General features: G+C 36.4%; 4 protein-coding genes across 6 annotated transcripts; 2 read left to right on the forward strand and 2 right to left on the reverse strand.

The window, feature by feature from the left end:
* Nucleotides 1-401: 401 nt before the first annotated feature.
* On the reverse strand, nt 402-7,581 carry fzr1b (fizzy/cell division cycle 20 related 1b). Its single transcript, XM_043261156.1, has 15 exons — nt 7,331-7,581; nt 6,651-6,795; nt 5,937-6,038; nt 5,751-5,814; nt 4,973-5,100; nt 4,772-4,848; nt 4,155-4,260; nt 3,869-3,946; nt 3,566-3,631; nt 3,378-3,480; nt 3,065-3,246; nt 2,001-2,234; nt 1,825-1,929; nt 933-1,025; nt 402-845 (listed from the first exon to the last, which is right to left on the reverse strand). Exons 2-15 carry the CDS (start codon nt 6,723-6,725, stop codon nt 804-806), a joined length of 1,455 nt encoding a protein of 484 aa, XP_043117091.1. The 5' UTR covers nt 6,726-6,795; nt 7,331-7,581; the 3' UTR covers nt 402-803.
* Nucleotides 7,582-11,623: 4,042 nt separating this feature from the next.
* prdx1 (peroxiredoxin 1) lies at nt 11,624-15,474 on the forward strand. 2 transcript variants are annotated; one of them, XM_043260666.1, is made up of 6 exons: nt 11,624-11,767; nt 12,494-12,605; nt 12,857-13,010; nt 14,130-14,252; nt 14,803-14,933; nt 15,128-15,474. In XM_043260666.1, the coding sequence occupies exons 2-6, from the start codon at nt 12,500-12,502 to the stop codon at nt 15,211-15,213; spliced, it is 600 nt and encodes a 199-aa protein (XP_043116601.1). In that variant the 5' UTR covers nt 11,624-11,767; nt 12,494-12,499; the 3' UTR covers nt 15,214-15,474. The 2 variants fall into 2 exon arrangements, with proteins under 2 accessions (XP_043116601.1, XP_043116611.1); XM_043260676.1 differs by having other exon boundaries at nt 11,707-11,767; nt 12,497-12,605.
* Nucleotides 15,475-15,711: 237 nt separating this feature from the next.
* zte38 (zebrafish testis-expressed 38) lies at nt 15,712-19,867 on the forward strand. The gene is made up of 12 exons (XM_043260645.1): nt 15,712-16,406; nt 17,335-17,458; nt 17,545-17,608; nt 17,742-17,778; nt 17,859-17,879; nt 17,963-17,989; nt 18,400-18,467; nt 18,546-18,694; nt 18,780-19,018; nt 19,108-19,147; nt 19,557-19,600; nt 19,678-19,867. The coding sequence occupies exons 1-12, from the start codon at nt 16,356-16,358 to the stop codon at nt 19,729-19,731; spliced, it is 918 nt and encodes a 305-aa protein (XP_043116580.1). The 5' UTR covers nt 15,712-16,355; the 3' UTR covers nt 19,732-19,867.
* Nucleotides 19,868-19,967: 100 nt separating this feature from the next.
* Nucleotides 19,968-25,290, reverse strand: aldh9a1b (aldehyde dehydrogenase 9 family, member A1b). Of its 2 annotated transcripts, none has more exons than XM_043260626.1 (12): nt 25,132-25,290; nt 24,635-24,874; nt 24,340-24,485; nt 24,129-24,258; nt 23,672-23,806; nt 22,860-23,056; nt 22,201-22,341; nt 21,617-21,805; nt 21,452-21,539; nt 21,223-21,364; nt 20,599-20,711; nt 19,968-20,522 (listed from the first exon to the last, which is right to left on the reverse strand). In XM_043260626.1, exons 2-12 carry the CDS (start codon nt 24,813-24,815, stop codon nt 20,428-20,430), a joined length of 1,557 nt encoding a protein of 518 aa, XP_043116561.1. In that variant the 5' UTR covers nt 24,816-24,874; nt 25,132-25,290; the 3' UTR covers nt 19,968-20,427. The 2 variants fall into 2 exon arrangements, with proteins under 2 accessions (XP_043116561.1, XP_043116568.1); XM_043260633.1 differs by having other exon boundaries at nt 24,635-24,871; nt 25,132-25,154.
* Between the last annotated feature and the right edge of the window lie 389 nt (nt 25,291-25,679).

Below are 25,679 nucleotides of genomic sequence, written 5' to 3' on the forward strand. Positions count from 1 at the left end.
TTCGTTTATTTTTATTAGCACAGTAGAACATTAAATATTATTAAAATGTTTTCTTTTTATATATTTTAAAATGTAATTTATTCCTGTGCTGGCGAAGCTGCATTTTCAGCATCATTACTGCAGTCTTCAGTGTCACATGATCCTTCAGAAATGTGAAAAGTGCTTGAGTAAAATGTATTGTTATGAAAACAGTTGTGCTGCTTCGTGTTTTTGTGGAATAGAGAATAGAAAGGGAACGGCATTTGTTTAAGAGGAAGATTAAAACCTTAACACAATTTGATCAATTTAATCCATCCTTGATCAATAAAAGTATTCAAAAAAGTATTCAACGTACCCTTAATTTTTAAGCGGAAGTGTACATACAATATTGCTAGAAATTAATATACTTTTGTCATAAAAAGTTAGTGTTAAGTGTATTTATTTCTCACAGATATCGTGATCTGTTTTGATACACACATATAAAATATTGAAATTTCCATAACAAGCCATTTCATTTTAACCTCATGACTCGCAGTCGTGATAATGACAATATAGGCCATATAGGTTCATTTCTCTATTAATACTTCTACTTATACAATAGCACATCTGTTTGGACATCCACAATGTACAATAAGAAGAAGAACGGACTGAATCTTAACATAAACAACGAGCTCTTTTACGGCATAAAACAGAAATCTGCTGAGTAAAAAAGTGAGTTCGAAGGAAGTGCTGGGGTCTCCCTCTGTCAGGAGTCGATGCAAGGACACAAAGTTCAAGGCTTTCATTCGTTCACGTGATTGGATGGATCGCTCTCCGGCTGTGAATTATCGTATCCTGGTGAACAGGTTCAACACTGATTTGGATTCCTGGAGACAGAAGACAAAGACTGTGAAAGAGGTAAGGGCGAGAAGCAGCACGAGCGGTACGTCCAAACGTAAGACTTCGCCCCTGACCTTGGTGCAGCGCGTTTTGCTGAAGACGTTCCAGAACCTCAGCGTCTCGTCTCCTGCTCCTGTCACGATGGCCTCGCCGTCTGGAGACACCGCCTGAACACAACCAGACGCATCCTCAGCGCGCATTCGCTTCTCTCGTGTGTCTTCACATTATTCAATTACGCATCGAAGATCTGATTACTCTTTGTCTTCGCCGGTCGTTCGAACTTAATTAAAAATCTGATCCAGAGGCAACCGTAGCTTATGGAGTATATGGCGGTTTAGAACAAACTCTTGGTATTTTTTCAGGTTTCATATGAACTGTATGATGGGTGCTTCTTTATGAAGCCTTGAAACATTTATAAATCTTGTTTTGAATATGTTTTGTTTTTGATATGTGATTTTGAGAAAATGGATTCACATTCACATTCACATACATTTAATAGGTTACACTTTGGAAGCATTTGTAATCATTTCTGTTGCATTTACAAGCTCTTATAAAACTTATGAAGCAACTGTTTTAGTTGATTCGCAGCTTAACGACTATAAAATATTATGGGATGTAACCATTAAGTAAGAAGAATATTCTACCAAATATTCCACAACCTGTGTCACATTATATTTTAAAACGTGTGTGAACATTTCTCAAACATTATTAACTTGTAATAGCACTTTTGTAAAAAAATAAAATAAAATAAATAAATAAATGTAAAAAATAAATATATATATATATATATATATATATATATATATATATATATATATATATATTTTTTTTTTTTTTTTTTTATACAAATCTTTTGTTTCTTCGTATCAGATATCAGGACATGCTTTACTCTGAAATTTTGAATTTGAATTACGTATAAACTGCAGTATTCTGAAAAAATAAGGTAGAAATCAGAAAAACTCTTACCAAGTAGAGTACTCTGTATGAATGTCCTGTGAGCTTGGCCACCTGGGTGAGTGAGGGGTATTTCCACACCAGGATCTGGTTCTGGGAGTAGCCATGTGTGCTGACCTGGTGGACACCAATGGTGAAAGTCAGTACGGGAAAAAGCTCTGGACTGTGAGGGAAGGAGCCCGTCTTACCAGCTCGTTGGCGTGTTTGGACCAGGCCAGGTTGCAGACCTGTGAGCCGGTGTCAGTGCTCTGTAGCGCCTGTCCCGTCAGAGTGTTCCAGAAGCGAAGGCAGCGGTCTGCCGTTCCTCCTCCAGAGGCCAGCAGGCCGTGCTGGTGAGGAGACCAGGCGATGGCCTTCACGGCGGCCAGGTGATCGCTGTACTGCTGCACAGGAAGCAGGCTGGAGCTGTTCCACACCAGCAACTAACAAACACACCGGGAGTGTCCTGCTGTTTAGATCCGTTTTTACTTAGTACGTTTTCATTTGTTTTGCGCTCATGCTGGAAAAAATGGTCTTTTGGGATCTTATGAAAAAGATTATAATAATCAGTACCCTACAATTGGCTACGCATGTTCCGTTTCGTGAATTCATGTTAATTCATGTTCTGCAGCTGAATAGGTAGTGTATGATGGTCACAGACAAAACATGATTTTAAAACACATTTGTTTTCATTTGTCATGCCTCTCCTAGCAACAAAGTACATGTTTCTGCAATTTGTTGAGATCTGAATAACTTTAAAGTCTGGTAGTGTATGATCCTTCGTCTTTATTTACAGAATCGGTAAGTGTATGACATCTAGTGTTTAAAAAATCTGTTCAGATTTTTAAAGTTCTGTAGTATATTTCTTTATATAGTAAGATTTTTATATCGTTATACCTGCTAACTGTTATTGTATTTAATGAAACATGATAATAACATGGTGTGGATTAGTCTTGGATTATTGTGGTGTTTTAATCAGATGTTTGGACTCTCATTGCGACGGCACCCATTCACTGCAGAGCATCTAAATCTGTTCTTGAACGGCCTTTTTTTTTAGTAATTTTCATTTTAGGGTGAACTATTCCTTTGAAAGTATTTTAATTAAAATTTGAGATTTTTTTCCATAATTTTTTTTAAAACTAAAAAACAAGATGGGCTGCTTTCAATATTAAATCAAAAAAAGAATGAACGCAACATATGGACCGCGTCCCTGTTCGTTCTCGTGTTCTTTTCTTCTGCTAATCGGATCGTCCCATTTATATGATGCTCTAACCTTGTTATCGTTCCCTCCAGAGGCGAGGTGCTGATGGTCAGGTGACCACTTGAGGCCGCACACTTCCTGTCTGTGGCCCTGGAGGCGTCTCTCCACGGGAGGAGGCGTCCTCACGTCCCTCTGCAGGATCACTCGGTCCCGGCTACCCGACGACAGCTGCTCTCCATTCCACGCGAGCGCTCCTGACAGAGAAGGCCGGAGAAGGTCAGACCTATCACACGCAGGTCATATCTTCTCGACGAAGCTTTCGGTCGATGAAACTACTCGGAGAGCGATTTAAACCGGCGAACGTTCCCTTCAGCGTGACACAAACCTACGCGTGCCGAATGTCCCTCCAAACTGGTCAGCTTCCTCCCTCCCGCCGCGTCCCAAATCTGGACAAATCCTTTATGGGTCCCTACGGCCACCAAGCTTCCCTGAGCAAACAACGGTGAAGAAAAACGTTATCCAGAAACAATCCCACATTAGAAATCATCATATAAATAAGAGGCGTGAGCTGACCCTCTCATTCCAACACACTGACGTGACAGAATCGCCGTCCACTGATAAGTCACACAGCCGCGTCACCTGAGTGTAAAATATAACGCTCATTACTGACGATCATACTATGGAGGTCAGTGGGACTTCAAATCATGACTAACATTTGTTCAAAATATCTTCATATGCGTTCAACAGAAGAAGAACAGTCAAATGGGTTTGGAACAGCTTGAACTAGATAACAGTATATAACTGTGGCACGTTTTTAAACAATGTCACACGGCTATCAGTTACAAGATAATCGGACATCTATAGTGTGTCACATACCTGACTGGTACAGGCACTCCACAGGTAAACACAGGCCCCCAAACCAACGCTCAAGAGATTTCCAGCTGACCAATCCACCTGTTCACAAAACACTTTCAATCAAATTGCATTCTTAGTGTAAAAGAAATGCATTTTTAATTTTCTGTTCAATTATTTCAAATACGACCTTGTATTAAAAATAACGATAGTTCAGTCGCGTAACGATAACGATAAAAATCACGATAATTCACACTTTGCATATTCGTAAAAATGCAGATGCGTAAAAATGTCTGTAAACGAAGTGTACCAGGTTGAGGTAGAAGTCATCCTGCAACTCTGGGGCATCAAGAACCTTAAATGGGATCTTGGAAATCTTGCGTGCTGGCTTTCGGGGTGAACGCAATAGTTTGTGACTGCAGACGCAAAAATATAATTAAATAAATTCCTAATTTTATTTGTTTAATCTCAGTGAAGTTATAGATATGCACAGGCATTAATAATATAGGGATATAATTAATAACGTGGAAAAAACTAACTTTGTTTTTATAAATATATATATATATATATATATATATATATATATATATATATATATATATATATTCTTGCACACAAAATGTGTGAAAAAAAATAACGGATGTAATTTGTAGTCACATTTTTTACTACATTTATTATTGAGTCCACGTTCTACTGATTTCATTTATTTAAATCATAATGACATCCCCATATCTTTTTTTTTGCACGTAATGTGTGGGGCTTTGTATTTTTGCCTTTTTTTTTAACCTTCTGAAAATCATTTGTTAAAAGAATTAAGAAAAAAGTTACTTTGCCATGCTTGATGAAGATGTCTTGCAGAGCACAAAGCAAACTAACACATTATCAATTACATTTTGAATTCATGCAGAGATCCTGAAAAAACGGTACCTTTTGTTACTGAGAGGAGAGAGGGAATAGGGTGAGATTTCATTGTCAAAAGGCACTCTCTTTGTGTGGATGGTGTACTGAGAGACACAAGAAAACAAGAGTCTGATACAATCCGGTAGCATTTGAGAAGGAGCTGCTGTTTCTCCAGCGAGCGTGAATCTCACGTGGATCCAGACGTTACAGTATGTTGAGTGGACTCACCCTGAAGAGGCTGTGTGTGTCCTGCGTGAGGATGGTATTACGACGATCGTCTGTGTGTGGATCAGGCACGGTTACGATTCCTGCTCCCAACAGCTCATTCCTTAGCAGCGCGGCGTACGCCACAGCATCTGTGAAACACAACCACGCTCATCTGTTTTGGTAGATTGTTCATTTTAGTATTTATATGTTTTGCTTTAGTGCGCCAAAATGAAATATCAACGTCGGATTTTCAAAGCATTCACCCTAATACAAAATAAATATTCATCAGTTTAGATAGATAAGACGTTTCGTTTCAGATAAACGTGGTTCTTTTCTCTTTTATCAAATGATTATTAAAATACATTGTGCACAATATTTTCAATATTGATAGTAATAATAATAATAACAATAATAAATGTGTCCTGAACAGCAAATACAAATTTGAATTGTTTTTTTAGAGTGATATGTTTTGCATCGCAGGAATGAATTATTTAATATATATTCAAATAGAATTTGAATTGTAAAAAGACATTTTTGCTGTATTTTGGATCAAACAAATGATGCTGAGCAGACTTTTTAAAAACCTAAAAAAATCTGTATATATTAAAAATGATCAAAAGTGACAGCAAACGCTTTTAGATTGTAAAAAAATACCTTTTTGCAATAAACGCTGTCCTTCTGATTTTTTAATCTTTATGTCCTTCTGATTTTTATTTTTTTTTATTTTTTATTCCTTTAAAAAAAACGCACCCAGAGAAATCTCACCAATCACAATCAAGAAGATGCAGAATTACTTCACCTTTCCCTGTATCTGTACTAGCATCCTTCGCCCGCTGATTCTGATTGGGTGACCAACAGTTCTCCTGCAGATGAAATGCAAATTTCAAGTGATTTTTTTAGTGCAGCATTAACATTAATGCGCTGGCTTTAATCTGCCGTTCTCCTTTACAATGGATAAACACACTTCAGATGACTGGTGGCTCACATTGGCATAGTGGAAGTTTATGCTCCAGTTGCTGCCGGCACGTGTGGGGATGAACCTGTCTCCTGATTTCACAGTAACCGGACTGCACGCTGCATACCCCGACTGCACACGCAGCACAAACAGACAATCATCATATGCGATATTTACATTTCTGCCCCTTTAAAGAGATAGTCCACCCCGAAAGGTCGCCCTCATGTCATCCTAAACCTGTATGACTTTTCTCCTCTTGTGTAACACAAAAGATGATATTTTGAAGAACGCTGGGAACCGAGCAGTTTTGGATCCGATTTGCATTCACAGTAGTTTTTGTCCGTACTATTGAGGTCAGTGAGACTTAAAACCAATAACGTTCTTCAAAACATCTCCTTATGCGTTCACAGAAGGAGAAAAGTCATATGGGTTTGAACAACTTGAACTAGATAACAGTATATAACTGTGATGCATTTTTTGTCCCTACGATATGAGCTGATTTTTACCATTATCAAACAATACATTACATAAAATAATAAAGCTTAATCTAATTATTTGAATTATAATAGCATGTTATTTTACTGCTCGCGCTGACATGTTTGACACAAGAATGCGTTTACTGTATATGATCAGGAGTCTAGTTTTAAAAACATGGCTGTAATTTTTATCCTTACAAAGCTAAACAATGTCAAACGGGCATCAGTTACAAGATAAACGGAGATCTGAGGATCTTTTTATACTCACCTTGGACGGGTGGCCCTCTGGGACGTTCTGGTGGTTGATTTGCCTTAACAGGCGTCTTTCATAGTCCTGGTCCATTTCTACTGTGATCTACAGTAAGACTCTCTCCCTCAGTCTGCAGATGGGGGTCCTTCTAGGTCTCCCATCCCTACAATAAAAAAAAAAACAACTGATGTATCCATGATTGAATAACACTACACTCATAATATTTTACTTCATATCTGCTCAAGTGACAGCTGTCAAGCCAATATAAGCCAATATACACCTATAACATTGCCAAACATCTCCCACAAAGTTCTTTACTTAGTAAAACGTCTGTCATTTCTACATATCAGTCAAATAATTACCCAGAACTGTATTTTGATCAGTTTTTTCCCAATTTTTTTATCCAATTAGTACTGTCTGCTAGATAATAAGTGTGACATCGCATTAATCGTGTTACAAATCCAAAAGCAAGCGTTTAATAAGTCATTTTAAAGTGTTAATAGAGGAAGGAGAGCATTAATGCCAGCAGGAGGGTTGTAAACAAGCGCATGTAATCAGTTGCCATGGCAGCTCGCTAGCAACTCTGAGCTAACGGAAGCATAACATCCAATAAAATGACAGGAAAACAACATTTTGCGTAAGTTCAAATAAATATAGAAGACCTTTAAACCTCATAATCGTAAAGAGAATCACCTTACCTTTACCAAGTGCTCAGGAACCCCACATTATACTGGCATGTATGTTTAGCTACGTGCGCAACGATTTCCTGAACATCTAGTTCGTATTTTTCAGACGCCGCAGCCGAGTGTTAAGGCTGTTTCGGTAACGTGTTACCAATTTTTCGGTGTTTAGCGATAATGGTGCGATCATTGAGCAGAGGGCATCAATGTTTATGTTCATGTCAAGATGGCGAGCAAATCAGCTGTGAGCGGACAGGGTGTAATTCCGCGCACTACCGCAAGAGGCGCAGCGCGGCGCTGTCAGAGCAGCATTGATCCTGCGTTATAATGTCATCCACCAGATTACTGATGAATCCTTCATGACTAATAAGATCATGTGTGATGTGCATTTCTAATGTTACGTAATTAGATTTTGAAATGAATTATATTGCATTTCTATTTCATGATTTTTTTGTTTTATATTGTTTTGTTTGTCTTAAAGTAAAAAAAAAAATTATGAAGAATTTGTAAAAAATGTGCTTTAAAAAAATGTTAATGGTGATTGAAAAAATAGCTAAAAATATAATCAACATTATGAATGGTATATTATAGCGAAACTGTTCCCACACCAGCTGTAGAAATGTGACATCTGCTGGTGGTCGTGTAACAATGTAAAGAAGCAGTTCCCACTCTCTCCTTAAATAGGCATTCAAATTATATTTACTTATTTACATTATAGATTCTGTAACTTGATAGATTACGTACACACACACACACACACACACATGCTTTGTATGTCATTGTATTCTTCTGCTTTATACTGTTCAGTGCTTTGATGCAACCTGTGTTGTTAAAAGCGCTATATAAATAAAAATGATTGATTGATTGAGTGATCCTAATCATTTTTAAAGGAATATATTATATTGGCAACAAAAAGGTATACACTTCAACATCTATAAATGGTTGATATTTTCTCCAGATGTTTTTAAATCGTCACTAAAACCACTGAATATAATCACGTGCATTACTTTGCAATTATTCAAAGAAAATCAAACACATTTTTTCTGCATGCACCGTCGGAACATTTTTCAATTTGTACAGGTATTGAGACATTGTGCAAGGATCTAATATTGGTTTTCAATATTGGAGTTGTGATATCTGTTACTAAATCAAACCTTGCTTATCATTTGCTGTACCGCGCACAGAAAAATACAATATTAAGTATTTACATTGCCTAAAGAAGGACGATGACAGTGGAGACTGGGCAGAACTACAGCGGAACATGTCCAAGATTACCCGAAAGACTGTGTATGTGAACAGACACTTAGGAAACAACCCAGTGAGACTGTACAGAGAAAGCGGGGAGAGTGACGTTTTCCAGAACAAGGTCAGTAGTTGCAACTACTAGTTAGTCAGTAGTTAAGTCAATGTAATAAAGGGCCTATTTAAATCTATTTAAATATATTATATATGCATCTTTTTGAATAGAAATGCCTGTTTTTTGCATTCTGTCCGTGATTTCTTTTATATTGATTATTGGTTCATGTAAATATGCAAGCTGAAGCGTTTCATCTAGCTTTTTTCGGCCTCTGACAACATGAGTTTAAGACAACGACACAAGGATGTCTTAACATAAGTTAGTCTGAACTCCCCTCACATTCTGGAGTAAGCCTGTGTAGTGGGAGAGTTCAGGAGCAATGTTCAGACTTCTTCAAGGGTTTTAAGGGCTCATTGTGACGTCACGCTCTTGACGAAGAGCTCTTCGAATCTTCGAGTAGGTCTGTATTTCATAACAAACGCTGTACTTGATGCTGGCAGATAATACATAAAAGGCCATTTAAGTGCAGTTAAAGAGACTGCTGAAAGTATATTTTGTTATATTTGTAAGTATAATTTGTATTTTTGTAATAATTTTGTAATAGGCTTTTTAATTTGATAATGTAATGTGAAGTAAAAAAATCACTCTCTATTTTGCCATGCTTTAAAATGCACTTATTTTGATGTGTTTGCTAATATATTAAATGTCAATACATTTTTGTTACTCAATACATTTACAGTTAATATATTTAAAATATATTGCAACTTAAAGTCCAGAAAACAGTTCAACTAATAGCCTTTAATATAAATTTAAACTACAATACGTTGTCATTTAATTGAAAATAATATGTAATTATTGTCCAAAAATATTGCATTAAGTTCATATTTAAGTGCATTTTAATTATAGAAGTACCATAAGGTTATAAGGTTATGCAAGAGATTTTTTAGCTGATATCTAGATCAATGTGAGCCTAATGGAAATTCAGATTATCGCGAGTTTGTGATTCAAATATGCGTCTAACAAATATGCTTTCAGCTTACTCTTGATAAATATGAATATCTCAAAGTCATATACTGCCATATACTTCACCAGCATAGATGTGCTCATTAGCCTGACTAAATTAGACCGCTGCTTCATCTGATTACTGTCAGGCTAGTATGGCGGCACACTTCTCAGTACGAGGCAATACAAATAAGTCCAGGCTTGTCTATGTAGTGATCCAATTGCGCAAAACAGGCTTCATATTAATAAAGAAATGGCGTGAGGGAAAAACAGGAGTTTCCCATCACAGCAGGCACTGACAGCAGGACCTCCTCAAGACAAGTGCTAACAAAGTCAACTTATGTAGAATAATCCCTTAGCGAACAATGTTTAGCATCAGTCATAGCTGTTTTTGAAGTGAAGAAGTATTAAGATTTTTTCATTCCATTCGAAGCAGACTATGCGAAATAGCAATAATCCTGTATTTGAATTTATAGGAATATATATATATATATATATATATATATATATATATATATATATATATATATATATATACATTTGCTTGTAAACACAATTGCCTGTATTTAAAGTAAAGTTATAATTACAATTGATAACCGAATGGGTCTCACATCTGAACTAACACGTATGCCAATGGCTTGACTTATAATCTGATGTGTGCAATAAAGTAAAATAAAAATATTAATGACAATACATACTTTATAGTGTTTGGATTTAGTGTGTTTTAGTGTGCAAGGATCAAGTAACTTGGCCAGCTTGATTTATGACTATATCCTTATGTTTTATTGCTCTTATCAGCACTAGGCCTACTACAAACCTATCGGATATTTCATATTGACTCGCGCTGTAGGTCTGTCCAGATATGTAATCCTCCTAAAACATTCCTTTTATGATTTAGCATACCGAACCCACTTTGAAGCAAGCATCGGGTCACGGATGTTGTTTGTTATACATGCTCGCTAAAACCTGCGTACGTGACACAAAAGCAGTGGAGACCGTCATTACCAACGATGAGAGATATGCTGATTATGCCCACGTTTGCAGCTTGAAAGCAGCTCCTTTTAAAACACGTGTTTGAGGCATCATTTGATCTGAAGCCCCGCAGCTGTGTTTTTAATATGATGTCTTTGTGCCCGGCCGCCTCTTATCAGGCCCTCCATTGGTGCCCATAGCAACTGGGTGGTGAGACGGGACGCTGAAAGAGAGGGGGAGGTGGAGGTAGAAGACGGAAAAAGATGAAGTCTGTAAATGACAGCTCGCTCCCTAAAAACAAAGAACGCGAGATATAATGTAGGAAGCGTTGGGAATGCCAAGCTATTGTGTTCATCGTACAAGATTTATGCGTGTTTAAATGAGTGCAATGATTTACTTTGTGGGAACCGCTGCAGATAACAGAGAAGAGGAAATGAACGTGAAATCAGAGTAAACACTGGAGGACCCTAAAGGAATGTTAAAGAGTCGGTGTGACACAAGACGGCAGGGAAAATTTCATGAACCGTGTTTCCTCCTCAAACAAGGAAACACACGTACATTGCATTTATCTTGTGAACTGTGAGGGTCTGCAGTTACATAATGCATCGTGAAGTTGAGGAAAATCTGACTGAACTAAATGATAAAAGCATAAAGTCACATGACACGAAACCAATGGCTGATTAGTTGTTGAGGAACTGCTTTTTTGGTTTTTAAAGTATTGCTTGAGGAGAAAAAATAGTCTTTTATCTCATAACTGTAACTGCCCTACACCATTTTTACTCATTTAAAAAAAAAACTTGTCTAAAAATAGACTAAAAGCACTAAAAGAACACAGGCACGATAACCACTAACCCTACGTGTTATTTTATGCTTACTTCACATCTTTGTAAAAGTAGCTAAGCGGGCGGTATGTTAGCTGGCATTTGCGCATTTGTCGTTTGTATAACACCGATTTTTGGAAATAACACATCTCCGCGCGTGTCCGAAATGTAAAAATGTGCAAAGTCATGCTGCCATAAACAGATCTCTGTAATTTGGTCATTCCACCGAGCGTTTACTTCTCGAGGCAGCGGATCTCGCGGGGTATCGCGATGTTTGAGCGGGACCTATTTAAACGCAAAGGACTGCGCCGAGTTCACGCTCATTCATTGGCAGAGGCGCTCGGACTGTGAAGACTCTCCAGGGTAAGCCTTACTCTTTCCACCGCGTTTCGTGCGACCTGACGCATGTGCATCACGGAAATTTCCATGTTATTTCGTGAGTGAATTTGGTGGGAGAGTTTTGCTTTCTGTGACGCGATGTGTCTTTAAATAAGTTTGAGTTATGAATGCTTTGTGAACTGTTGCCTCTTATTTTTTTTTCTGAGACGCCTACCTGTTGCATTTTCATCAATGAAAAGTGCTATTAATTTGAAGTATTTTTGTATATGCGGTGGTAACCATCTGATGTTTAAACACTGTTAAATCAAATTAGAATAAATATGCATTTGTATATACATATAAATAAAATGGCGTAAAAAAAACCTTTATATTACGGAAGTTAGTAGCTACATGTACATGGTTCGCAAATTAGGAAACCTTGACATAACGAAATACAGAAAAGGACTTCCTGAGGACTAACTGTTATATTTCATTTTATTTTATTTTTCATATTTATATTTATATATATATATATATATATATATATATATATATATATATATATATATATATATATATATATATATATATATATATATATATATATATATAAATTTTGCATATACTCTAATGTGTTTATTTTCATACTGTCATTTTTTTTTCTGTCTGAAATGTGGTATTGACGTTTTGTTTGTTTGCATTTTCCTACAAGCGTATTTCCTGTTATTTCTTATGCATGGTTTTTAAAACCCCTTTTTCTCTTCACTTCAGCAGAAAATGGCAGCTGGAAATGCTCATATTGGCAAGCCTGCTCCAGACTTCACAGCCAAAGCTGTGATGCCAGATGGACAGTTTAAAGATCTCAGTTTGTCCGACTACAAAGGTATGACATTAATGTGGTGAAAAAGAGCTGTCGATACACAAACAGTATGCAATATGTGACTTTTGTATTTATTTAACTGCAAACAATATGCATTTGTTATGCGTTTAAAAAAACCTGTGCAAGGAAGTATTGGCAGGAAACTCCAGGGTGTGACTTTGGATCTTACTAATATTTTATTAGTGATAGTAAACATTGTGTAACATTGTGTACACCCTGTGCACTTGAGGCAAGTATGTTTCTCTTGTTTCTAGGGAAGTATGTAGTGTTATTCTTCTATCCCCTGGATTTCACCTTTGTGTGCCCCACTGAGATCATCGCCTTCAGCGACGCAGTCGAGGAGTTCAGGAAAATCAACTGTGAAGTCATTGGTGCCTCTGTTGATTCCCACTTCTGCCATCTTGCCTGGTGAGTGACAAAGATGCAGAAAAAAACATGTCAAACATGTCTCGCTTGTATATTTGCTGTTGCATGTTTAAGAAACACCCACTCTGAATGTGAAATGATCGATGGTGAGCCAGTTTTATTGCACTATAAGTATCATCAGCATACTGTTATAGTTTTCAATAGTTAGTTATTTTGTAGTTTAGTTATTTTTATTTTTTTTTAAATATATATATATATATATATATATATATATATATATATATATATATATATATATATATATATATATATATATATATATATATATATATATATATATATATATATATATATATATATATATATATATATATATATATATATATATATAATTAAAAGGAAGGCAGTTAAATGGTTTGATTTTATTTAACTGAACAACAAGTGGTAAGTGAATTAAAGCTGACAACAAAGTATATTAATATTAGACCAAATCTGAAATACTGTACATTCTGCTTAATTTATTCTAATATTTCATTACAATCTTGTTTGTGATGCAGGGTAAGTTTATTACAACAGAATTGACATTTTTGGGTGGACCATCCCTTAAGCCTCGTCTTTTTATAAAATTAGAATTGAGGAAATGAGTCCGGGATAAACTTTCAGAATTAACTCCGTTCTAAATCCAGGAGTCCCGGCCAAGATTTGATCACTTAATAGACCTTTCTGGGTTTCTCAAGTCGTCACAGAGCAGTGAATAGGAAAGTGCCACAGATATATTTTGTGCTGACGTGACAAAAGCGAACCGTATCATACAAAAACTGTCATAAAACATAAAGCATATAAATATGAAGAACTTGAGAATCTAATATGCAGATTTCTGGGTCTATAGGCTCATTTACATGCATGGATGGTCATGTTCAGAGCTTAGTTTTAATAAATAATAAATCTCAATCTTTTTTTTTTTTTTTGGACTGGGGAGGATGTGATTCTTCATGTGAACCCCCTTCCTTCTGTCCTTTATAGTCCACTCTTTATATTTACAGTCATTCTGTGGCTAAAAAAAGCCTTGTCTTTACTCATTTTATAGTGCCGTAAACAGTGTTGCTTCATCTTATTAAACTTGCTTATGAATGATAATGTTTTTTTTTTGGATTATTACAGGATAAACACACCTCGGAAACAAGGCGGTTTAGGGCACATGAAAGTCCCTCTGGTGGCAGATTCTCTCCGCTCCATATCTCAAGACTACGGTGTACTTAAGGAAGATGAGGGTATTGCATACAGGTATAAGGGGACTACCCAAATCCAACAGCATATTCTGAAAAAACCATGTATACTGTCGATGAAAGTATTGATTTATTAAGGAAGGCTTACTCTAATTCAGCATTTAACCGATCAAAAGTGACATTACTTTCTATTTCTATTTCTAGCACATGCAGTTCTTTTTAACTCCATCGCAGTTTGCCCAAAAATTATATTAAGCGGCACGACAACAGAGAAAATAAAAATAATAAATGTTTTTCAGTAGCAAATAAGCAATTTTTTTTAATTATGTGACACTGAAGACTGGAGTAACAATGCTGAAAAGCTTTGCGTTGTATTTTTAAAATATTAAAATAGAAAATGATTTTAAATACAATTACAGATTTTACTGTATTTTTTGCTCAAATGCAGCTTTAGTAACCATGAGAAACATCTTTTAAGAAAACCTTGCCAACCATAAACCTTTGAACAATAGTGTATTTTTCTACTATGTTGTAGTAATGGTTTTTGGCACACAAGATTGGAATAAAACACTTTGCGTGTCTCTTATTTTGTTGTTTCCTAACTTTAGAGGACTTTTCATCATTGATGACAAGGGCATTCTGAGGCAGATAACCATCAACGATCTTCCAGTGGGCCGCTCCATCGACGAAACCCTGCGCTTGGTGCAGGCCTTTCAGTTCACCGACAAACATGGAGAAGGTACAGCATATCTTCTTGTCTTTGCGCTGACGGTACTTAGATTTTTACATCCTATTACTTTCATACAATGCGGTGTGTTCAGTGTAATATCAAAGAGGTAGAAAGAAATGGGTTTCGGTGTCAGCTCATTTGAACAAAGAATTGTTTATAACACCAATGGTTTTATGGTTTTTGGTGTTACTTAATTTCTTTAGTTTGCCCAGCCGGATGGAAGCCCGGAAAAGACACAATTAAGCCCGACGTCCAGCAGAGCAAAGACTACTTCTCCAAACAACAGTAAAAAACACACTAGACTGTGCAGCATAGTGTAATGGGCTTGTACAAGCACTGTTAACATGAAGTACTGCTACTAGTTAGCCTAGCACATCCATGTAGGAGTGGTATTGAAACTACCTGAAATGTATTGTAACATTGAGTTAGAATGTATAGTGTGCATCTTTTTAGACCTTTCCGTTGTGAAAAGCTGTTATACAGAGGGGACCAGCTTATTGTGTTGTCACATATTCTTGCATTTCAAACAATAAATATTTTTAAACTATAACCTGCTTTCTTAATATTGTGTGTGTAATAAAATACGTGTGTAATCATCTGAACATTTAAGTAAAGATCATCTTCCAGGACTTATGTCAGAACTTATTTTTTTGGTTTAGTAACATGCTGCTTTGTTTGGACAACTTCAGATTCCAGATTTTCAAATAGTTATTAACAAACCATTTATCAGTGGAAAACCGGTTTATTTAGCTTTCAGATGATGTAGAAATCTCACTTTGGACCGTGTCCTATGGTGTGATATATAGAGAAAATGTAGAAACCAACTTACACAACATGAAAAAATGTATATTCATTCTTAAGAGTTACATATGGTATCAAAGAGGTTTATCTTTATTTTTTTTGGACATTTTTGTCACATTTGTAGGTCAATTGCCAATATAGGACTTTTAAACCGCCTTAAAATCGAATTTTATAATGTAATGCATTGCTGTTTTCAAAGCTGAATTTTTAGCATCATTAGTCCAGTCTTCAATACAAAACTGTCTATTATGACACACAACAACATACAATTGTTCATCCATCTATACAATATACAGCACATTATTGTGTAGTAATACATAAATATAAGTTTATTTATTGACCCCTTTTCCCTTTTATCTGAAGCCGAGTTTACCGCCAAATGCGCGTGACAGGGAGAGGTGTCCGGCGCGCGCGTTTATTCCGCGCCGCTATTTACATTAAACCGTCCTCGCTGTATTAATTACACGGCACTAATAAGCGATATTTTTTTTTTATTAAAAAACACTTTGCTTTAAATAAACAACGGCAGATCGTTGAAGTTAACAACGTGCTGAGTTATTTTTGATGCCATAACAGGTTTTGAGGAGATAAGTTCTCTGTGAGGAAGCTAACGGTGAAGTTGGCTCAAACATGACGAGCAGACAGAAGACACTAGCTCAGGACAAACAGGTGATTGTTGAGGTGAGATACAGAATCAATAACATGTTCATTTAAACATTAATAATAAATACTTTACAAAAATATAACGTTACCGTGCTATGTATGATTAAGGTAACGTATCGTGAAATCAACTCCGACTCTCGTGAAAGAAGCTTTCATAAACATGTTTTCTTTCTTTAATCATTATTGTAAATATTTTATATGAAAGTACTAGCTAATGACTTTATCGAAATAGCAAAGGGTAGAATTAGCAAATCAGTATTGTAGTATTAATTGTTAATTTCATGGTATATATATATATATATATATATATATATATATATATATATATATATATATATATATATATATATATATATATATATATATAAAATATATATGTATATAAAATGTATATATGTATATGTATGTGTGTGTGTGTGTATATGTATATATATATATATATACACACACACACACATATACACACTCAAATATATGGTGTAACTGTTTTAATATGCAGGTAAATTATATTGTAATATTGAAATTATGTAATTTGGTGAATATTTACTCACCCTCAGGCTATCTAAGATGACTATGCAACAGATTTGGAGAAATTTAGGTGAATGAGAGTACAAACAGCTAAAAAAAGCATCACATTAATGCTGGCCCGCAAGTGATGTAATGCTGAATTAATCTATTCTGAAGAACAGAAAGAAACTTCATCTCGGATGGTCTAGTTTTTTAGCCAATTTTCATTTTTTCGGGTGACCTCCTTCAATGCCCCCAAATTATAATACTATTACATTTACAATGTCACGTAGCTTATTGCGAAAATACTGTGTGCTCAAATAAATGTCCTCAAATAGATATCGGTGTACGTATATGAATACGGATTTTAAGGCACTGTTCTTTGTAAAGCCGCTTTAAAGCAGTATTATAAATCAACTAAGCGCCTGTGTTTCGTCAGGCACTGGATACTAAAGCCCAGTCACTGGTTTTTGTCAAACGCATGGTGGTTATAGCTGTATCCTCCATCACCTATCTGCGTGGGATATTTCCAGAGGCCTCCTACAGATCCAGATACCTTGAAGGTACAAGTATATACAAACTGATTTGATAAACATCATGCTGTTTGAAATATCTCATACATTCAGTTTTGGTGAATGTTGTTCTTCAGATTTTTGTATCAAAGTCCTCAAACAGGATTGTTCGTGCCCTGAAGCCCACAAACTTGTCAGATGGTAATTTTATTTTATATGTTGTTTTTTTTATAGCAAATGTATTCTTAATACAAAAGTATATTTGTAATGCTTCATCGAAGTGTACAATACGATGCTATAAAAAGTCAATATATCCATACTTCTGTCCTTCAAGGCTGTTGGGAAGTTTTGATGCATTGGAGAAGAGATATGTAAGTCAAAATCATCATTTTCAGATATAAATCTAAGTTTCTGTTCATTTGCAATTATTATTTATCTTTATATTTTGCAGCTTCAAATGGTGGTCATTGGGGTCAGTAGAGATGTTTTTAATTCTATAATAATAAAAAAAAAAAACATTATTTACATTTACTGTTTGTTTGTTTTCATCTGTAGGTACACACAAGCCCAGATGACAGCCAAGTAAGTCTCAATGTTTTATATATATATATATATATATATATATATATATATATATATATATATGCATCCATTTTTGTAATTTTTTTGTATGTTAAAAATCACTTGTTTGTGAAATGCTGTAAAGTTATTTGCCATTTATAAACTAAAGATATCTATATCTATATATGTCTATATATATATGCAATATATATATATATATATATATATATATATAAATTATAATTATATGTGTATATATATATATATATATATATATATATATAAATATATAATAAATATATATAAATTCTTTAGTTTATAATATATATATGTATATATTGTTGAAGCATGGATCTAAATTGTTAAAAAGTGGATATTAATAATACTTTTCCAAACTGGCTTTTTGGTCTCTTACGTGTCTGTTTTGTCAGCATGTCATTGAGTCCTACCAGTTTAAGTTCAGATACTCCCAGTGTGGACCCCAGATGGACATCGTGAGGTGTAGTATTGTACATTTTTAATCAAATAAGTGCGGTTTTACTGAGCAATAAGACATTACAAATCTAACTGATTCCAGTAATGTGACTGGGGACATAAGAGTGACCTTGGAGGAGACAAAGAAAGCTTCAACGCTCCTGATCAGGAAGCTGTTCCTCCTCATGCAGAATCTAGAGGCTTTACCCACCGGTGTTTACCTCACCATGAAGCTCTACTACTATGATGATGGTACAATACGCTGCCTTTACACCCTTCTGCAGTATGTTGAGAGATCGTTTGTTGAATATCTGGTGTGCTTTTGTCTCAAATGAAGTTACTCCACCTGAGTATGAGCCGCCGGGATTCAAAGCGGGTGTAAATGACAGCCTGTGGTTCGAGGGAACTGCGGTGCACTTCAGAGTGGGCGATATTCAATCTCGCTTCCACAGTATGAAGCTGCGAGTGACGGCGGCACAGAGCCGGCTTGGGAAGCTGCTGGAGGGAGGCCAGTTGAGTGAGAACGACATGGAGATGGAGACACCCTCTCTCTCTCAAACCAGAGCAGCAGAAACGGTACAAAGCAGATGTTGTACATGATAAACTCTGATATGCTTTTACCACACTGGATTCAGACGATGAAACGTTATTCTGTCTTGTGACAGGTGGCCAGAAACTGTGAGCAGGACCTGCCCTCTGAAGATGGTAAATATCTAAAATAAAGGTCTGGTCTGACCTCGTCCTGAAAACCTCAAAACATTCTGCTCGCCATCTAGTGGCTGGCTGCAGTATGCGTCCATGGAAAAAAAATGTGGCATAAGCCAAAATAAATCAAAACACATTTCTAATCAATACTTCCCCAAGATGATTTTGCCATTTTAGGTAGTTAGTTAGTGTTTGGTATCCTTACAAGTCTGCTTTAAGTTCTTTTTTTTGAGTGGCATCATGATTGTGCGCTAGTGATTGGGTCTGTGGGAGTTTGAGCGGGACTTTAAACCCTAACTACAGCTCCAAATTAAGCCCTACTATGCTGATGACTTTTTCACAAGATGACAGCACAAGTGGGAGGAGGGACTTTTTTTTCTAATGGTTCTATTGTCTTGACCTTTTGCAGAATCTATCGCACAGTTCAAACTGCCCAAAAAAGCCAGCGCAAAGGTATGGTATTTTTGATTTCTTTATAGAGATAAATAGTTCTTTTTTTTTATGTTTTTTTCCATTATGTATTTGCACAGAGGAAATGTGTCCGAAGCAAAGTCTTAAGGAGGAAAAAGAAGAAACTATTTTGAAACCACAGACAAAATTATTTTTTAAAGGGTTTCTTCTAATATATATATATTTTATGTTAATGAAATACACTGTCCTTTTACCAGGTATAAATTTAAAATGTTTTCTGGGTAATTACTTCTGTTGAATTCATCCTCCTCATATTCTAGAATTTATAGATTGGATTTATTGTTAAGTGCATGACACATTATCAGCTTGTATGAGTATACACATTAAATAAACAATACTTCACACTACCTTGCATTAAATGATGCATCTTTTTTTAATCATTACTTCAAATATATTACATGCATTGTGTCTCCGAAACCAAACGATTAGGTGAAGCATATATTTACACCACAAGTATTGTCTAATACACATGCACATTAACCAAATTATCCAATTAAAGATTTAATAATCAAATAAATAACAACAACTACTTTAAAATAATGCAGTTTACATTCTGTATACTCTTTAAGAATCGCACCATCCTATAGTACAGGCACTTTGTGAAATATTCACAGGCAGCTGTCATTACTTTACAGAAATTATTCTGGCACGCAAAACATGGTCCATTAGTGATGGAGAATATTAATACTTAATAACAGTTAATATTTCAATAACTCTGTGTTAGTTTTTAGAGAATGTCGGTCATTGCATTTTAAGATCATTCGATTTTAAGAAGATTCAGCCGTTGATCTGTAACCACTGGCTTGTGTTCAGAATAGACTGTCCACGTCACCCATCTCCACCACCACGGTCTTCAACTGGGAGTAAAATTCAATGGTCACCTTGCCGTTTTCTCTTCCAATACCTAAAATCAGTAAAAAGGTTATGTTTAATTTGAGTACAGTGCGTGTTTGATGTTACAGAGCAAACACAAACTCCACCTGAGGCCTTGTATCCTCCGAACGGCACCTCCACGGGGGTGATATTGTAGTTGTTAATGAAGCAAGATCCAGCCTGCAGGTTTTCTATGACACGATGAGCTCTCTTAACGTCTCTGGTGAGTCAGAAACAGACAGGAGACGAAAATATGAGCATAGTATAGCTTTTCTGCAGAAATAACACCCAATCAAACATACCACCTTTCAAATGCAACAGAAGAGACTTTTATATTGTTACAAAAAAATATATTTTATATTTAAAAATATTAAAATAAAGTTTTTATTAAAATAATTGTGTGTGTGTGTATAATATATATATAAATCATTGTATATATATATATATATAAACATGATTTTTCATAAACATACATGCATGTGTTTATATATATATATATATATATATATATATATATATATACACATACACACATTAAATATACACAGTTTTTTTAATTTATTTTGGGTGCAATTAATTTCTGAAGTATTATGTGACAATTCAGCCGTGCATCAGTTAAAATCAAAAACTATTATTTTTACTGTATTTTTCTTGTTTTTGAACATCAAGAGCATCAAAACCCTGAAATGACTGAATGGTAGTGAAGAAAAGAAAAAATAAATTCACTTTACTTAGTAAAGACTCCTGCAGCCAAACCAAGAGCGCTGTCGTTGGCTCGCCGAAGAACCTCGTCCTCGCTGTCAAAAGACAGCACTGACATCACGGGCCCAAAGATTTCCTCTCTGACACACGTCATGTCATCTGTGCAGCCGTCTGAAAACAAAAGAACAAAAACAGACCATTGAATGTTTCCAAAACACATGATCTCAGCAGCAGCTGCCAACAGTTTCTCCCACTCACCGAGCACGCACGGTGTCATGTAATATCCATCTCTGAGTTTAGGATCTGCTGGGATGAAGGGCTCCCCTCCACAGAGCACCCGGGCTCCCTATCAAGAGAAAGCGACCACTTTAAACCAAACCGTATCATATGATAAACAATACAATCAGGCTACTATATGAACACCTCTTTCTTAGCTTGCTTCACATATCCCAGCACTTTCTCCAGGTGCGGTTTGCTGACCAGAGCTCCCATGCGAGTCTCGTCCAGCAGAGGGTCTCCAATCTGGATGGTTTTTGTTCTCCTGACCACCTCTTTTAAGAACCGAGGAAGAATTGAGCTTTGCACAAAAACTCTGGTGCCATTGCTGCACACCTAGTGGCCAACACAAAAAAACAACAAAACGTAATGGTGTATAAATACACATGAAAACGGATCTACCGAAGAGCATGTTTACGGATGCAGGTGCATCGATGTGAGTGGGCTGATATTACCAATGGATAACCGCAGACAAACTGCTCAATCAGTGAAAAGAAATGTGTGGAAAATAACTGACTTTAATGACGTTAAGTGTTAGAAGTTTGGAATCGCTAAGATTTTTTTCCCCAACAAAAATGAATACTTTTATTCAGCCAGGATGAATTAACTTGACTTACAAACGGTATCTATTTCAAATTATCTTTATTTTCAGAATTTAACATTTGGGATTTTAAAGCAAATATTTTTCCAGCGAAGGAAAAAGGCTTTGTCTTGACTTTGCGGTACAGTACCTGGCCTTGAGACAGGAAGTTGGCCATGAGTGCTCCTCTGACAGAGTTTTCTAGGTCAGCGTCCTCAAAGATGATCAGTGGAGATTTACCACCGAGCTCCAGAGTCACGGGCTTGACCCCTTGGGAAGCCATTTCCATTATCTGTTGAGCCAAAATGTGCATTTGAATGAAGGAAGTGCATTCCACGATAGTGTCAATTACAGCTACCTTTAGTGGTTTTCTCAACAGAGTGTATAATATCTGGTAAAATAAACCCAACTTAGATTTAAGGATTAAGAGTAATGAACAGATTTAGAGTAATGTAACATATCTCTTGCTCAGCAAAGTATCCTCTGCAGTGAATGGGTGCCATCAAAATTAAAATTACACCACATAAAAGAGTTTTTCATTATGAACCATCGCTTTAGACTGTTTTTCACTTGCATAACAATCCTCTCCTGATAATATTATGCATTTTAGCCCAAAGCAACAGTTTGAAAACTATAGTTATACGGCTTTTCTGAACAAACTGAACAATCAGAACGAACGATAAAGTTAAACTGAAATGAAACTACATTTTTATTATTGGGCGAACTATTCCTTTAAACCTAACAGTAATCAATTTTTTTTTAAGTAAAGAGGTTCTGTGACGGTTATTATCACTGCTCGGCTCGTCTTACTTTCTTGCCCGTGGGCACACTTCCAGTGAAGGAGACCTTTGCCACAGATGGGTGATGACAGAGCAGAGAACCCGTCTCCTGTCCGCCCTGCACCACATTGAAGAGGCCCTCGGGGGCCCCGGCCTGCGAATAAATCTCAGCCAGCAGCACTGCAGTCACAGGGGTCACCGGAGACGGCTTGAACACCATAGAGTTGCCTGTATTAAGAGAATCATTTCAGGCACAGATCGAGGACAGATCAAGAGCCAACTAAGAGGATATTAAACAAATAACGTTCTTCACCAGCCTTCGCCGGGATTAGGGTCAAAGATAATGTTTTAAAGTACACCAGGCGAAACATTTTAACGGCTGCAAGGTATTCATGTCTGTAGCAGGACGTCTTATGTGTGCCATAATTTAATAGTTAAAGTTATTAACTTGCCATTTTTATGCAAATTATCTGAGATTATCTAGATTTTCTGGTGACTTCTCATTAATACGTTAATGCATATTTAATGTAGCTTCATAAGTAAACAGTTTAATTGTATTTCGATATTGAACTAGCTAGTGTTTTTTCCTTTAAAAAGTAATAATCTTTATGCATTTCTTTCACCAGGATTTATTTATTTTTTTAATCCAGGGTTGAGTTTAACATGGAATGACCCTTGTAGCATTTAAAGTTCAATCATTTCGTTTTAATTATTTTGATAACATCATATCAAATTCTGTTCCATTCATTACGTCCTTTATTGGCCTATCGGTGGATACCTAGATTTAAATACTTTATGTGATTCCAGTACAGTACATAAAAAATAAAATAATAAATCACATACCACAAGCAAGGGCAGGGGCAGATTTCCAGGCTGCAATCTGGAAGGGGTAGTTCCAGGCTCCTATTCCCACACACACGCCTAGCGGCTCCCGACGCGTGTAAGCAAACGAACCTCCAGACAGCTGAACATGCTGACCTGAGAGCAGAAGCGTAGCCATAACTCATTTTAAATTTGACCAAACATTTATAATAATCAAGATTTAAGTCGGAAGTCTCTTATGCTCATTAAGCATTATTTTTTATTAAAAAAACTGAAATATTATAAAATATCGCATGAGGTGTTCTCTAATGTAATGTACTTTAAATGTAACCAAATCTGTATTTTCAGCATCATCACGTCACCTTCAAAATAAAAGTCTTAATTATAATGAACTCTGTTACGGCAGCATTTTTTGTTGTTGAAGTTATAACATTCGTTACAGTATCGTATGAGAATGCTTAACGGCGAAACAACTGACCTGAAAGCGTGGTGGCTTGTGCTGCAAAATACTCAATGCACAGCCTGGCTGAGTCCACATCCAGCCGGGCTTCGGTGATGGACTTCCCATTATTGACCACCTCTATCTCAGCAATCTCCTCTCTTCTCTTCTGTTCTCAGCAACAGAAATAACTGAAGGGATCAGACTCGACACGATTTGACTCAACTGTGTTTTGGTCATTCCGGTCTACCTCAATGAGTCTAGCCGCCTCTAGCATGACTCTGGCTCTTTCCATGCCTGCCAGTTTACTCCACACCGTAAAAGCAGCACCGGCGCTCCTCACAGCCGCATCAACGTCTGCGGCTCCACAAGCTCGTGGCTGGCACAAGACGCGGCCTGAGACACGTTTATAAAGATGATCACATCAAGGTGTATCGAGGACTCAATGGTATATGCATAGCCAGCTGTGATTATCTGACGGGGCAAAGTCTGACCGATTGGGCAATGCTTAAAAGTTAGGAAAACTACTTTCATAAACGCATTACCTGTTGCAGGCTCATATACGGGTTCGCATTTGGTTGTCGCATCTTCAAGGCCGACTCGGCTACCACTCCAGAAGTTCAGCGAATCTTTGATTTGAAGGGTTCCTGAGGATATGCTCCTGGTCCCGGTGTGGTACAGGGCCCCACAGAGACCCGGGGCCCGAAGAGAGCTCAGCAGGGCCATCTTCAAATGCCTAACACTGAACTTTGACCCCCTGGACGAGCGTCAGCAAACCAGATCTTCTGAGATATTGCACCAAAACATAACGTTACAGCAATAAAAATGCAACGGTCACGCACAAATTAGATGAGATTTTAAAAATAGTAATAAAGGTTCATATTTGTGTTAAGTTCATGACTATGTTATTCCCATAAAAGTCGAAAGCAACAACATCAGCCGTCTGCTTATATGTAACCTGCTACTTAGTAAGTGTTGCACTTAAGACCGAAAACGCAAACTTTAGTAAGAAAAGGTTTCTTGGTGACAGACGTTCACTCACCTCCTACTGTAGCTCTAAAGATTTCTGGTGAGTCCAGCCATGTTGGAGCATTTTAGGGCGGGGCTTACACCCCAGAGCGACTCTCATTGGTTTCTTCTTGATGATGTCATTTGACGTCCCGGAAAAGCAAAAGTAATTTTAAAATATAAAATAAAATATAGGCGGTGAACCGTATCGTCTCTAAATTTGCTGGTGGTGAAAGTATCTTCTTGTTTTGTAAAGTTTCTATCACTGTAAATTTAACTTACATCTTACAAATCAAAGCTGAACGTTATTATGGCGATGCATCTGATAAATCACTGGAATGTTGTAAGTTTTAATTCTTTTATGGGCTAAATGTTCGTACGAGCATAACGGAAAACATCAATCAACAAACCAGCCATTTTGGCCTACTTTCCACATATTTTAACTGAAGCGGAATCTGTTTTCTGCTTTTATTAACGCTGCCTTTTCGAATTTGATGTCATTAATTTGGACATGCCGGGACTATAAAGATATATGAACGAAAAAAAGGCTATTTAAAGGTAAAAAGGAAAAAAGCAACAACA

This window comes from Puntigrus tetrazona, chromosome 2, assembly GCF_018831695.1.
Source record: "Puntigrus tetrazona isolate hp1 chromosome 2, ASM1883169v1, whole genome shotgun sequence".
Taxonomy (NCBI): Eukaryota; Metazoa; Chordata; class Actinopteri; order Cypriniformes; family Cyprinidae; genus Puntigrus; species Puntigrus tetrazona.

Bases quoted from the DNA above. Each gene is read 5' to 3' on its own strand.
- prdx1 (XM_043260666.1), top strand. From the start codon at position 12,500: ATGGCAGCTGGAAATGCTCATATTGGCAAGCCTGCTCCAGACTTCACA. The intron at 14,253-14,802 runs GTATAAGGGGAC...TCCTAACTTTAG, and splicing joins GATGAGGGTATTGCATACAG to AGGACTTTTCATCATTGATG. The intron at 14,934-15,127 runs GTACAGCATATC...TAATTTCTTTAG, and splicing joins CACCGACAAACATGGAGAAG to TTTGCCCAGCCGGATGGAAG.
- fzr1b (XM_043261156.1), bottom strand. From the start codon at position 6,725: ATGGACCAGGACTATGAAAGACGCCTGTTAAGGCAAATCAACCACCAG. The intron at 5,101-5,750 runs GTGAAGTAATTC...TGTGTTTCACAG, and splicing joins TAGTACAGATACAGGGAAAG to ATGCTGTGGCGTACGCCGCG. The intron at 4,261-4,771 runs GTACCGTTTTTT...TTGCGTCTGCAG, and splicing joins TCTCCTCTCAGTAACAAAAG to TCACAAACTATTGCGTTCAC.
- zte38 (XM_043260645.1), top strand. From the start codon at position 16,356: ATGACGAGCAGACAGAAGACACTAGCTCAGGACAAACAGGTGATTGTT. The intron at 18,468-18,545 runs GTGTAGTATTGT...AACTGATTCCAG, and splicing joins CCCCAGATGGACATCGTGAG to TAATGTGACTGGGGACATAA. The intron at 19,019-19,107 runs GTACAAAGCAGA...GTCTTGTGACAG, and splicing joins AAACCAGAGCAGCAGAAACG to GTGGCCAGAAACTGTGAGCA.
- aldh9a1b (XM_043260626.1), bottom strand. From the start codon at position 24,815: ATGGCCCTGCTGAGCTCTCTTCGGGCCCCGGGTCTCTGTGGGGCCCTG. The intron at 22,342-22,859 runs GTAAGACGAGCC...TTGGCTCAACAG, and splicing joins GTGTGCCCACGGGCAAGAAA to ATAATGGAAATGGCTTCCCA. The intron at 21,806-22,200 runs GTACTGTACCGC...GTTGGCCACTAG, and splicing joins ACTTCCTGTCTCAAGGCCAG to GTGTGCAGCAATGGCACCAG.